The 15,207-nt window shown below is 39.5% G+C and overlaps 1 protein-coding gene across 1 annotated transcript in view; it reads right to left on the bottom strand.

Moving 5' to 3' along the window:
* The window catches only part of LOC124171653 (DBH-like monooxygenase protein 1), a 47,364-nt gene extending 32,956 nt beyond the window's left edge, over positions 1–14,408 (bottom strand). Inside the window, exon 1 of the mRNA XM_046550876.1 lies at positions 14,048–14,408. Within this exon, the coding sequence (XP_046406832.1) occupies positions 14,048–14,404 (357 nt within the window). The 5' untranslated portion in view covers positions 14,405–14,408. The remainder of the gene's footprint in view (positions 1–14,047) is intronic.
* Between the last annotated feature and the right edge of the window lie 799 nt (positions 14,409–15,207).

Raw genomic sequence — 15,207 nt, 5'->3', positions numbered from 1 at the left:
TCAGTTCAGACAAAGGCATGAAAGTGATCGCCATTACGATGAATGCCGTGAATAAGGACTGATGTTTTCAACGAGTGTCGCGTGAAACTTCGTTTCGACTGATGGAATGGCGCTTAGCATTGTGACGTATGATAAATAGAGGTGGACAAATTGAGCGTTTTGCAGGGCGGACTCTTTCCTCGGAAGACGCAGGCAAGTGAAGTGCATGTTCGTCGCCCGTCGTCGCGACGGATTCCCGCGCTTCCTCGCCCTCCGACTTCCGGAACACGCGAGCCGATGAAAAACACGTGCTCACAACGCTGGAGCGACATTTTTCCCTCGCGAATTGCGGGCGGAAGGGGATTTGCATGGAGATTCGGCTCTTTCCGTAGGCGTCAGAGTATTTATCTCGCCCAGACTCATCTGGTTCTTAATTGGCGCTAATTTCCCGCTGCTCATAAATGTTAATTTTTTGTCCCTTCTATTCTGTTTCTTTGGAAGCCAGGATATTTGGCGACCGCGGAATTCTCAAATGCCAAATCCCATTCTTATTTAAGCCGAATCCCTTATCCTTCGCGTAGAAAGAGGAGGAGATGAAACCAGTTTTTGGTTTTTCAGAAGTTTTTGATTGAAACCAGTTCAGATAAGCTTTGAATTCATTTTCCATTGGCTTACATTGATGTGTGAGAGCGGTAGTCATCAAGAAGTGAATGTCGGCTCCAGTTATTCACTTTTAATTTATGACAAGGGGATTATGCTTCAGGAGTGAACAAGCATCAGAGAAAAACGAAATGGCTGAATATTCATCATTTCGGCGGAGGAAGGATTCTCCGTGCGCCATTGACCTACACTGTATCGATGCCATTTTAAACGCTTTCCCAGCAACTCTCGCAAAGAAAAGGCTCAGGAGCTGCTATAAAACTGCATTTTTAAATAGAAACCGTGACAACATAACTTAAAGCATGGGAGTAACATGAGCTGGAGAAATAGGGACAAAAGCCCGAATATGTTGCATAGCATATTTAAAGGGTGGCTTGGCATCGGTGCCGCGGTAGAATTTTATTTAATATAGAAAATAATAACATTTCCTCTCGTTTGGTACAGCGGGAAACACTTAGTGATATTTAAAAAATCAAATTAAAAAAAATGTTGGATGAGCAGGACAGCTATGGATCATAATCTGAGACCCGTCAATTATTCATTGAATTTTGGTGAAATGTTTCATGTTCCATGCGAATTTCAGTGGCGTGTGGTTGTCAAAGCTACAAACTCCGTTTTCCTACAAGCATCTGCGGTCATTTAATGTAGAACGTCGTTTTTTCCTGTATTTATTTTCTGAGTTCATATGTAATATTAGCATGCATTGGCTCGGAGAGAATAATAATGCAATCCAATACTTCAGTTATTATCATTTTGGTCGCACATAGTGGCCAAATTGGTTTTAATGCTCGAATGATGAATGACCCTCTGTTCACACGCCTTCAGTTACGACATGAGTACATTTTCGTCGAAGGCCTTCGAAGGAAATCGTTTGATGAAATGACATTGTATTCGCACGAAATCACGGACGGAATTCGTTAAATCCACGCGTTAAGAACACACTTTAGAGTCAGAATGAATGTGGAGCATGTAATTTAAATGTGGAAAGAGTCATCGCAAGCGTGAAACAGCGTGATTTTTAACGTACTCGAAATTTCCTGTGCTTATATCTCCCGCATCAAAATACATTCCATAAGAATTTGCGTGGTTATGTATTTAAAGGTTTTCAGATTTTACTGTTGTCTAATTGCCACTTGAAATTCCGAGGGCTTATAATAGTGGACATCGATCATGAATTAAACAGAGTATTGACTAATATGTTTTTTTTCTGCCACCGTTAGGCCCATTCAAGCTAAGTCGTACGTTCAAGTCCACTAGAGTTGAAGGGCTGCTCAAATGGAATCAAGAGCCAATGAATACTCATGCTAGAGATATCATCTCAATTGCATTTGAGCTCCTTCGTAAGTTTTAGACAGGTTTTTTAGCTATAATTGTCATCGATATTTCGATTAGTGTGAAACGGGGATTAACTAAGGATTGATTAACTAAGATTGGATCGGTGAGGTAGCTAGAGTGTTGGCCTCCCATCCGGTCGGTCCGGATTCAAATCCCGGCGATGGTTAAGACTTTTTAGAGTCTGCTCGATCTCTGCATGAGTACCCATTGGAGGGCACTTCAAATGCAGCAATTTGTCCTTCAGATGGGACGTTAAACCGTGATCCCCTTGGCGTCTTTCGCTTGGAGCAGGCTAATTCCGACGCCAGGTTTCTCTCCACAGTTATTTCCCTACCATCCTTCATGGCGCAAATGAGCTTAACTGTCAATCGCCTCCAGGGGTGCCGACTTCCAAAAAATATTGGGGGGGCCCAAACCGGGGATCTTGTCCGGGAAATTTTATAAGTAGTGAGTTTTAAGTTTTTTATGCATTTTAGAAGAGTCATATGATCTACATTAGAACCCTGATAGCTCGAATCTCGACACCTGGACACTCCGGGGAAAATCGACAAGCCTGACACATTTTCTCCTCACAACCATAACGAATTTTTGAGGGGGCTCGGGCCCCCTCAGGCCCCACGGAGTCGGCGCCACTGATCGCCTCCTCCAGTACCATACTATATCAATGCAAGCTAATCCCGACCTTGGATTATCTCCAAAATCTCCTTCCCTACCCTTGCCCGAGGTGCGAATGACTTTCTTCAAAACAGCAAGTAGTAATCTGTCGATCATCTCTCCCTAAGACGCAGGGGCTGTCTGGCTAGGTCGGCTGGTCGGCAATCGTCGAGGGCCCCGAGCTTATGGGGCCCAACAAAACTCGCGTCTCTCATGAAGCTTATAGGTGCAATAAAAATAAATTTTGGAAGGTTATTCAAGCATGTTATTTTAGAGTTTTTTTTATTTTAGTGCAGTCTCAAGGAAAAAATTTACTGAATAGATAATAGAAACCATAACACATTATTAAATATTATAAGCTGTGAAATTTTTACTTCTCAGTATTTTTTCTTACGAAATTACTATTTTATATTAACTATTTCGTATTTGTTTGGAAGAGCCAGAATGGCGTCAAAACCCATTTCCGGACATGCAATTTTTATAAATTTCCAAAAACCCCGGATGCCTCGGTAAGGAGGGCCCCACTATGAGCCCCAGCCGAGGGTCCCCGATCACCCCGCACCGCCCCTGCTAATATCCTCTTGCCAGTTTGGAGAAGTATATCATTTGCTGTGTCATTTCAAGGCTTTCCAACGTTTGAGCAATAATTTTCGCTTACATTTGAAAGCAGCAACCAACTTTGATCTCGTCCCGATCGTCCCCGACCGTTTCCCGCGCATTACCCGGCCCTCTTGCGGCCAGCCTCGACAACACGCCCGCGCATAATCCCATCCCTCATCGATGCTAATTTGCACTTGAAAAGCCGCCCGCGCACTTCAGCGTGCCTTCCGAGGGAATTCCCGCGTCATGGACACTATATTTAGACTCTTGGGGTTACCTCAGCCGTTTGTGATCCATGGTATCTCGTATCATACGTGTAGGTACCGCAAACTCTCCCCATTCATTATCACCATGGCACTAAGTCAGAAGCTCGTGCACGAGAAAATGAAAATACACTTCGAAAGGTTCACTTACTCAGTCGCTTAACGAGAAGGATGTTTTGAATAGGTGAGGGTAGGGCTCATCTCGAACTAAGTCGCAGGCATGTGAATTCTATACATTCAGGGCAGTGGTGCCTTAAGGGAGCTCAGCGGCTTTAATTTGTCAAGAGCGTTAGAAATAAGTGTCAAAGTTACTGAGTGGTCCTCTGTTGATCTTAAACTGTAGATTCATTCACTCAGTGATTCAATCCGAGGTTGGATCGCGTAGGTGAAGGTAGAGCTCACCCTCAACTAAGCCACACGCGAATAAATTCCGTAAATTCAGGGCGGTGGATCCAGTTCCTTTCCCTGAGCCACCTCGCGTTTCGAGGATTTTGTTTTGGGGTGTCCGAAGGCTTCAACGGGGATTTGAACCCGGGCCCTTCAATCATCAGCCACGTGCTCTACCCACTCGTTGACCACACTTTCAGGTTCCACGTTCGCTATGCAACTTTAATGGACACAACCCGGGTTTTGTTACATTTTTAGGTTACCTGGAGACATGGCTGGGAAGTATACATAAAACAAGTATTTTAAAGTACGTATTTCAAATAAATTTGTAATATTTATTTGGTATTTCAAATACACAGACTTGAATGTGTTTTGTATTTCAAATACAATTTTTTTGTACTTTCTCATTCTATAATTCTTATGCGTTTCGAGAGAAAGTGTGTTATGGAAATGTGTGTGTTAAGAAAAGTTATCCATGTGTAAATTACTGTAAATTCACAATCGAATGCAATTTTCAAGAAAAAAATCAATCAATCAAACGAAATAAATGTATTTTTTATGTATTTTAGCACCAGTCATGTTCTAAATAGAGTATGATGGTAGCCCCAAAACTTTTCCACATAGGGGTACCTGTATATTCCACGATTATTGCAGGTTTTTTATATTTTTTTCGATGTAATGTATTGAATATGAGTGGAATAAAATTATATTATTATTAAAAAATAAAAAAAAATAAATTCCGAAAATACTTTTGAAGTAGTTCTCAGGGGCGCCGACTTATAAAAAATATTGGGGGGGCCCCCCATATCCGAGGAAAAGGTAAAAATTTATTAGTTATCTTGCCCCGGGAAAAGGTTAAATTCAAAGTGTGTCGCAGCACCGAAACACTACCATGATTCACACCACCTGATTCAGTCAACCTGCTTCACCTTATAATTATTTGTTTTAACACATTGTTGAATTTATTTTGAAAGGTAACTATCGTCAAACATGGGAAATAAAAATTACCAATATATTTTTGTGATTTCACTAAACATAATATAACTTAATTATTTTCTTGAAATATTGAGGGGGCTCCGCCCCCCCAAACGAATCTTTGAGGGGGCTCGGGCCCCCTCAGGCCCCATGGAGTCGGCGCCACTGGTAGTTCTGATAACACTCCTGTAACACTATGCTTCAGAGATTAATTAGTTTTCATTAGAATCGTTTTCTTCACGTTTCCAACTATTCATAAAATGCCAAGGCAAGTTATATTTTTTTAAGATCTCTTAGTTTGCAATCAAATGTATATTGAATTTTTAAAGGTATTTAAAACACTATTTTTTAGTTTGTTTTTCAAATACCAAAGTCAAAGATATTTTTTTATTTCAAATACATTCGGAGCGGTATTGCGATATTGCGTCTGATGTCTGATATGCGTGGCTTTTAAATATTCATCAATTATTTAAAAAAAAATTTTTTTTGCTTTTGAAATAAACTTTCACCTGAGGGCCACGTTGAAGATTGCCATCTTTGCAAATTTTTTTCAGAAATTACGAGGGGGCAGCCGACTCCCCCGTATCTACCTCCTCTAAATCCGCGATTGGCGCCAGAAAAGGTTTCGTCGCGGTCTTGCAAGGATTTAAGGACATTTGGGGGTCTGAATCTAAAAGGAGGAGGAAAAAATCCTTAATCGTTTGGGTGCCAACCGAATTTCTAGGCACTATGCTAAAATTGTAGAAGTACATTGGCTGATTTGGCGGCAGTTTAGGAAAATAATCATGCCTCAAATAGAAAAGAAGGTAAAAATAAATAAAAAATTAAAAACTCAAGGAATCGTTTGTTAAATGTGGTTTTACCTTTTTAATACATTATTTGACGTGTTTTAAAACGTGAATTTAGTAATAATTGGAGTAAAATGTATAATGTTAACATGAAATGAGTATTAACTTGTAGGAGGAGCGCGATAGTGCCCTGGTTTTAGAGCGCTAAATTTGAGTAAAGGGATTTCCATTTTATGGACTCAGGGTGGAATTAACTCTTTCTAACCAAATGTTACTTTATAGAAAGATCAAAATTGGAGATTTATTATTTTAGAAATGTGTGCATTTTTCACTTAATCATAACTGTCATAATAGCAGTAACATATTTGACCATCTATATTTGTTAGAGGTAAAATGCGAATATTTTTTTGGCCACGGATCTTCTGAGATTAAAAACAATACAAAATTAGAGAAGGCTAAAGCTAGTTACCCTATTAGGGTAGATTCCTTCTTCAAAGAAAACGAAAGGCATTGATTGCGATTCGTCACCCACCATTAGTGTATTCATAATATACAAATTATTTGGTTTTAGAATTCCCAGTTTAGACGAATGGCAATGGTAAATTTTAACTGCATTTGAAAAAGGCCAGACTGGCGCCCATGCGATGCCACTCCACGTGACGTCACAGGGACCTAGTTTCTATACGAGTAGATAAGAGTTTCAACAACGTCTGAGAATTACCAATGCATGCATGAGGCACAGACTTCAGCGAAACATCTCTTAATAATCACCTATTAAAACTGTCTGAGGTCGGAAAGTTTCCTTCGTTTGATAAGGTCTTAATTATAATCTTTATTTAAGCCAAGCGCTACCTGATAGCAGGGTACTCTGCTACCTGCTTGCAGCCAGCATCGCCGCGGCGCACAATATTCTCGCCCTAAGGTCACCTCACACGGTGGAAGCGGGAACCAGACTGACGTCACACGGGTTTTTCCCGGCATTCATACTTAGCCGTCGCGTTTTCGCGCGCTTGAAAATTTTCACTTTTCATTTAATCGCGGAAAATAGATATCGTCATTTAAAAATGTAAGAGCGTTAAATACGTGCTCCAGGAGTAAAAGTGTTTCTATTTAGGCAATAAAAAATAATAGGAAACCACCCTATTAAATTTCTCGTCGAAACCATGCATAAGGATTCCATGCTCTCTTGCACATTTTATTGTTAGGGAAAGAAGTAGCCACTATTTCTCGATGGCATAAGTATTCTTACCGATTTTAAATTAAGGTCCATAAACTGAAGGTTGGAACGAAACGAGAAAAAAGGCCAGGTTATTTAATTAAACGCCATATTCGCTAACGACTTCTAGTATAACATAGTATTTAAGAGAATTCTCTGAGAAAGGTGGTAGTGCCACCGAAAATTCAAGAAATCGCGTGTCTCATTTTTATACTGTATTTTCCAACCTGGATAATATGTTTGACAAACACCTCATCCAAGAATATCAAGAACTATTCTTAATATTCAAGAATATACAATGACCATTTCAAAGGTAATACCAATTTGATTGAAATGACAAAGTTGGATACCCAGATTTTATGTAATGATGCAGCTGTTCAACAAATCAAGTGTAAAGAGCTATGGATTTTCATGCACCGTCCATCATTAAAACGTGGTCTTTGCTAAAAAAATACCTCAAATACATATTGAAGGGAAAAAACAGTATGGGTGCAAAATATCATAATTAATTGAAACCTGTCTTCGATGGGTCGAAGAAAATAGCCGTTTAAGCAGGTGACTACTGAAGACAGATGGCAAATTTTAGATTTTTTGAAATGAGTAGTTATTAAATTAGTCATATATCATTTCCCACTCACAACATTGGTGATTATCTGTAATATTCTGTGTGATAAAGCTTCAAATTACGCATAAATTCCATTGCCGGTAGACGGAGCAATACTCATGGTTTCTGGCCAGTTTGGAGCGGTTGTGTATTTTTTAAATTCGTGCTCGTGATCACTCATTACCATTCTTAAATTGATATTTGTTGAAATAATATTTCATCTTTGCGTGGAAATAATACGTATCTTACTTAACCATTATGGCATCAGTAAAATTGAAAATTAAATCAGACGAGCTGGTTCTCTTATCAAAATATTCAGTTCCGCTCTCGGATTTGGCTAGTCAAAACCATATAATTAATGATATAAATAACAAATTTTGGCAGCGTTAATGCTATATTATTGTACCTGAAAGTCATATTACTATAGTATGAAGTAGCTATCACATCCAGAGGCTTGTATTATAATACCGCCGTATGTATTTCTAATGAGGGAGGCAGAACAGCGATCACGAGAAAAATGTATGTGTTCAAACATTAAAATATCAATCTTGAATTGCATCTAAATGTTCTACTTAGTTGTTCGGAATAGCAAGTTACGTGCCTTGGTTATAAAATGAAAGTTTGGGCCAATCATGAGATGTAGTAGTTGAGAAAAATTAATTTACTATTTTTTGAACATTTGAAAGTACCTATAAAAGGAAAGTGCTTTTATCATTTTTAAACATTTATTGGCTTAAGAAGGTTTAACTTTAGAATATGGCATAAATCTTTAACTACTTGGCCGGCAAATAGAAGGAATTATATGATACAAGGCATGTTTTTCATGCAAAAATTCGAAGAAATTAAAATGCGCATAATTTGTATTCGCAAAATATATTCGGCGTATTTACTTTGAGGTGAAATACATACCCATAACCCATACAGAAATGTTCATCATAATCTGGGAACCTTTGGGACAATTTTTTTTTCGATTCGAGATGAAATGACCAACAGTAAAATTTTGTTACACTAACAAATTTTGTATACACTGAAATAATGGCATTTATTTTGGCGACTCTGTGCCAAGATAAATTTCATCATTGTATACTAGCTCAAATGAAATGGTGAGCAAAAAACCCGCTTATGTATATGTAAGAAATAACTTCCTAGTATTTATTTTCCTAAGGTGCTAAATTTTATTAAATTGCTCTCATAAATTGTGATATTATCCCGAGAATGAGGGTAGGACTGATATAGTTAACATGTACGGTCCGTGATGGTTTCGGCATGGCCTGATGTATCGGCTCAAGATAGGTTCCTTAGGTACCGTTGTTTTTAGCGTTATAGAATAAATTTATGGAGAAAACATGAGAGGTTTTTAAAAGGATCAGGTTAGCATTGGTCTCATCCAAACATCCCTATCGCCCGATTTTTACCGGCTTTATTCTTCGCCTCCCCATTCACGTTTTGTAAACACTTCAGTAAAACCATTTCGTACAAACTTTCCATCACAGCCCTCCTATTGAGATAACACCAATATCGATACAAAGTATGATTTTTTGAGTGGAAATATTTGTCTAATAATTGTATATATTAGTTTAATAAGTCATTGAAATATTTCGCTGAATTTATTGAAGCCCGATGTTTTTCGTTGTTGAAACAACATTCTCTCCAACTTCAGTGGAAATATTGCAATACCTGGTTACTCGATACATTAACACGTACGGGTTAATGTCTAAATGTATGAACGCGAGAATGAACGCCAAAATGCACTGTGTAACCACTTAACTTGTGCGGATGCATGAACGGAAAATAGAACCTGTTCTAATTTGGTTCATGCATTCGTACATGTTCCATTCCGGTCCACCAAAATCATTCACGCAAACGTACATTAACTTGTACGTGTTAATGAACCGTGTAACCAGGCCTTCATTTAGCGAATATTAATAACTTACATCACGTCGTGCCATATAATAATACAAGAGTACGTATATATGATAAATAAATGCGATACACAATAATAATTTTGTAAACTTATGTCTATGTTTATATCTAAATCTTTCTGTTTAATTAAATTTTAGATTGTTGAGGTTAATTGAGAAGTTATTTCATTTCACATAGAGTGAGTGCGAATGAGATAACATCATTTACTGTCTCTATGTACAAAAAATGTATAATCAAGTGATTTTATCTCGACCCTGCTTACTTAGGGTTAAAATGTCAGTACTTGACATTTATGAAGTCGGGCACGCAACTAAATTCCTACGGTCAGCAAGTTACTTATTTATAACTTCGAAGATAGTGGTCTAGCGAAGATTCAAAAGCTATGGTAGGCTCAAAGATTTGAAAGGGCTGATTCATGTTATTTCTCTGACTGTGGTTTATTGCGGATGGCATATTTTATTGAAATAGAAGCTTTTGCATTGCATGGAAACTCTGAACTGAGTCGCTCTTAATTGCAGTCCAATGTTCTGTCTGCAGGAAGAGGACAAAATTCAGATGTGAGTCTTCCACTTAATTAATTTCTTTGGACTTCCTCTTTCACTCAATGAGAAAGAATACATAATGACTGCTTTAGAGGTAACATGTATTTCATTGAAATAACGACGAATGATTCTTAGATATAATGCGATGATGCACCTGTAGCGTCCAAATCAACTATGAAAACTTGAATTAATATGATTTTTTGCCAGCTTAGGTACAAATATGTCACGAAGGGAGATATGAAATGACTTAACCCCAAAATATACCGTGTTGAAGTAAAAGATTAATTTGGGTGAATAAAATCATATTATTGCCACACATGTTACCGCAGCATGATAACAAAGCATCAATGATATAATTTGCCGTCACGTCATTGAATTTTGCTGTCCAATGAGGATTATAGAGATTAATGAGGATTATGTGGATTATAGTAGTACAGCCTAATGGACGGTAGTTAAAATACTCCAGTGATTATACATGTAACTACTTTAATATTTTAATGATTGATATTTTTCTCTAATATCTCATATGCTCATCTTTGTTATTCTTCCCTTTCGTTTTTTTGAATCCACTAAGTGCTGATTTTCTTTAAAGACTAATTTTATCTGCGACGTTAAATTGAGGGAACGGTCTGAAAAAACATGCATTTCATTTGGTCATAATTATCTAAATCTTTCGAGGTCGAATATTTAAATTTCAGATCTTAAAGAGCCATTGAAGAATTACCTTAGCGTTTGTTTTCGTTTATACTGATGTTATGTCAATGCTAGCCATTGTGGTTTTACAAAATTTATAACGAATTAAAAGCGGCAGTAGGAATAGAATTAGTGCGTTAATTTTATCACTAAGTTGATATTTAGAGCTCATGGCATTGAAAAGAATCCTATTAATTCAAAATATGGTAATTAAGAGGAAAAGCTGTTATTTTTGCCTAAAAAAGCCAAGCAGGACCTATTATTTGTGTCATTTATGTGTTGGCCTCTAACGCCATCCTCCAGCTACCATTTCATTGTTGGCCAACTATTCTCAAGGTGATGACGTCGACATTTGCATATTAATATCGATGAAGTTAAGTAGATCGCTTTGCTACCATGAACTGAACTCTTTGACGCCCCAGCCTAGATATGGTCACATATAAAAATCTGGCAACACAACTTTGATTGAAATTGAATGGCATGCTTCTGAGTTTTGAGTTTTCAAAATCGGTGTTTCGCCCAAGACAGATGCTTTCTACGTCACAACCACAATAAAAATACGAAAAATTGCGTTCCTTAAACGTAAGCATAGCCTAAAACAACGCAAAATGAATCACGGAATATAATGATAAAGTTATTATTTCTCCGTCAGTTTTCGCTGTTTAATTATCCGCTTCCGAACTCGAGTCTACGAGATTTTGGAGCCGACAGTAGGACAAGATCCAAGCTTTCCTTTGTCCCTCACGGAAATATAGTGCCAGGTGTATATTTAGTGCTCTCCGTGCTAGCATGTAATTTCCATAGACATACGGCCGCCTTCCCCAACCAGGGCCGTTGAATTCTTCCATCCATTTACCTCCGCGCGCAATAACCTAGTAAATAGTATTTTTCCCCGCCCATATTTCATTTCCCTGGTCGTAGGAGGGACTCTCTGTAGTATTTTTTATGGGACGAATTATTTTTTAAGCTATTAACTTGAATCTATGATAGTCATTTCCGCACTTAATGCACAACCCCTCTACCGACCATGTTTCAACACTTTTAGGCTATCCTCTTCAATTCCTTGGGGATGAAATAAAAGTGTCGAAAAAACCATGGTCGGCAGAGCAGATGTGTATTAAAGTGTAGAAATTATTATTGATGTTTTATATGTATTTTATTATGGATAAATCTTATTTTCACTACGTCAAGCCTGAAACTATTCCATACGTTATTAACGTGAAAATTTCGAGGCACTTAGAGTACACCTTGATCAGTATTTAGCTGTATCCCGAGTTTCAGAAGTAAAACGTAGAGAAAATGTTGAGGCATACCTTAATTTTTAAAAGACTCGCATATTTTGAAAGGGGTCTACTCTTTGGTATATACCGTTACATTTTAAGATGAAGTCAAGGCTTAAAGAAATAATATCTTACGTGTAAAGTCGAGGGGGGGTTATGCGAAATCTTAAGGGATAATCTAATTTGCGCATTCATCTAATTAACGAGAAATCGCCTTTGAATTAGTAATCATTGAAAAAATATTCACTCTGAAAAAAAACGTTGTAATGCATGATATGCGTATGCGTAACAGTGGAAAGTCTCCCGTGAGAATCGGTTTATGGCACAAAACAAATAGGTATTGCAATATGAAATGACGCCTCATTTTGAATGGAATGTCCTGAAGAACGATAGAATGATACGTTGTAATGCTGCAAGGGCCGAGGGGGGAGCCAAGCGCAGGTGGGGGTCGATCGTGGTCCTCTACGAGAGAGTCACCGTATAAAGGAGCCTGCCATTCTACCTAGCATATAAAATTAATTCATTTTCTCAAATAACTGTGAATATGTGCCTCTGAGTAAATATGTATCTTGATGGTTTTTTATTAGTTTCACTCTCATTTCTATGTAAATGGCGGTAGAGACATTTTTATGATCTAATTTCTAGAGACCGATAACTCCCCTAGTCAAATGAAAACAAAAATCTTAGTTCATATGGCTGGTTCAGCTTTAGTTATTGCAAAGGCGAACGGTAGAAAGCGTTGGAGATTGCATTGGCTATTCGTGCATGACATAGTCATTCTGTAGCTGTAATTTCAGCATTTTCCAAATTGCCTTGAGACATGCATAATATTGACAATTTCTAATTTTAAGCATAGGTATTTCCCTGGCAATACATACCTTAAGAGCAAATTGTTTGCGTTACTTCAGTTATCCATACCATGAGTTGCCTTTTTTGTGAACCTATGCATATTTAATTGTGGGTGCTTGACTCTGTCATACCCAATTTGATTAAAACTGAGTGGTATTTGTGCTTAAAATAGGCAAGGGATGAAGTGGGAATTTAAGACTAGTTGTTATTAGCGGTAGAAATCACCCTCATAAAAAATGAATCGATGCTAGTTCCCTAAACTAACATCATCCACACACGTCTCAGCGTCCAGAGATGCCTCCAGTATGCTACGTGCATCTTGGTGACACCAGAGGAGATAACGAGGGTGCATTACGAGACCTGTTTCATGGAACGGCAAGCGAGACACCTTCTAGTTGCCAGTCTCCACTCAGGCTCGTGAAAAATTCAAATTAATGTGAATTATTGCGGCAGAATTGAACTATACCGATTTATCGCCAAGCGCGGCTTAAGCGTTGGAATGGGGTTCACCACTGTTAGTCGCTTTTGCGATGCCCATTCTTCCTCGCGTTACCATCCTCGACGAACTACAAAGGCTTAACACTATGAATCGCGGTAAAATGCCATAGGAATCTTAATATCTGGAAGGTTTTGAGAACTGCAGTTGCTCAGAAAACCAAAGACTTTCTCCATGACTCGATTCCCAGTCCAGGAGATTTTATTTCCTGTGGAAATTAATGTGAATAATTCGCTATGGGTAACAATGCCATGGACCTGGGAATACCTAGCTAGCTAAATGCTCTATGAACCTACTGGATTGACATAGAAATCGAGAACTTGGATATCGTGGCTGTAATCTCCGTGGCCCGGTACCTCTTTGTTCGATTTCCGGTCCAGAGGAATTTTTCCAATCGTAAGCACGTGAGTTTCAACGCTGTTCACGCGGCAGAGATATACCACATCGCAACTAACGGGCGCATTTACGGCGATTGATCACTCAGAGCGCTACCAAAACTGCAATGGAACTTCCCCTGAATGCGACAGCTACGTAGCAGATCAGAGTGAGGGCTCAGTCATTTCTCGCAGCGGCCTTTTCGGCAGCTACTTAGATAACCACTCGTCGCTGATTGGCAGGAGCTCAAATATTAGCTCTTGGTGGTCAATCTTGTGATTTAACAGCCCTTGAGAATCGCCCACTCATTTTTTTTTCCATTAAGGGAGGCTGAGAATATACTACGTATCGGTCTGCTGCTGCGGTGAACGAGAGCTCTGAGCGCCCACTCCACCTGAAAGCGCCCAAAGCTTGAGTGTCGATCGTACCTTGGCGAAGAAATCGGTTCCGTTGGTCCACAGCACCACGACGTCCACGATGCTCCGCTCCTCCGGGTGCGGGTTGGTGAACGTGAGCTGGCCGTACTCGGCGTTGGCGGGCATTGCCACGGCGAACGTGATGCCCTCCTCGGCCAGGAACCACGAGATGGAGGTGGGTGATGGCGTCTCTTTGGGCCGCGTGATTTGCAGCCGCTGAGACCACGTCCGCCGCTCCGTCCACGGGATCTCGGTAGTGGTCGAGGGTGTGATATACCCCTGGTTCTTGAGCGAGACGACGGCCGCCGATGCGGCTGCAGCGCACAGCACCACCACGAAAGGAACGACAGTAGCCATGGCCCGCGCCATTCGACTTCCGAGCGGGATCTGAGCTCGGCTGGTCAAGTGGGGACGGCGGTGTGCCCGTTGCCACGGCGACAAGCCGCCTCGCGTGAGGTGTTGCCAGCGCCTGGTCACGGAGGGCAGATAGAAATCTCGCGATTAGGAATAACAAATGAGAGACTGCAAAACTAAAATCCCTTGTGGACGACCTATCGATTCCAGTAAGTGCACTTCGATTAGTTGTGGCGAGATTGGAAAAAAACTCCTCATTTGACCTCGGGTCCGAAAACACCTTAAATTTGTGGCTATTTAAGGAAATCTCCTGATTATGGATTTTTTTCCCTGAAGGGAAAGAGTTTAAGCCTTGATTTACGCTCCCCTGTGGCCATGTGAATGAGTGTTCGCGGAGAATTAACCCATGCCTCACTATGAGCCAAGGTATTCGCCGAAAGGAATGCTTTGATTCAATGGAAAGAGCGAACAGATGTGAATATATCACGAATTGGGTAGGTAATTGTAAGAGCTTGAGGTCGAACTTCTTAGCTTCCTTTTTCTAACTTCGTTGTCTTTCAGCGTTTACGTCTTCTTTGTCTTTTATGATACTAGCGTCTTTGCCTCAAGAACAACGTTCATACGTTATCTCAATGAGAAGAAACTCAATCATACACTCGTGAATAGGTGCGTGATACTATTTCGCGTGATCGTTGAAAATAACATGCTAATGTCTGTGTAGCGTCGGTGTTTATCTCGCAATTATTGCGGAACGTTATACCATCATCAAATCTGTCGCGTAATTATTCTGAGGTTTTACAACTTACGATATTTTATTC

The sequence above is a fragment of the Ischnura elegans genome, chromosome X, assembly GCF_921293095.1.
Source record: "Ischnura elegans chromosome X, ioIscEleg1.1, whole genome shotgun sequence".
NCBI classification, from domain to species: Eukaryota; Metazoa; Arthropoda; class Insecta; order Odonata; family Coenagrionidae; genus Ischnura; species Ischnura elegans.
This window is presented reverse-complemented; position numbering and strand designations above follow the sequence as displayed.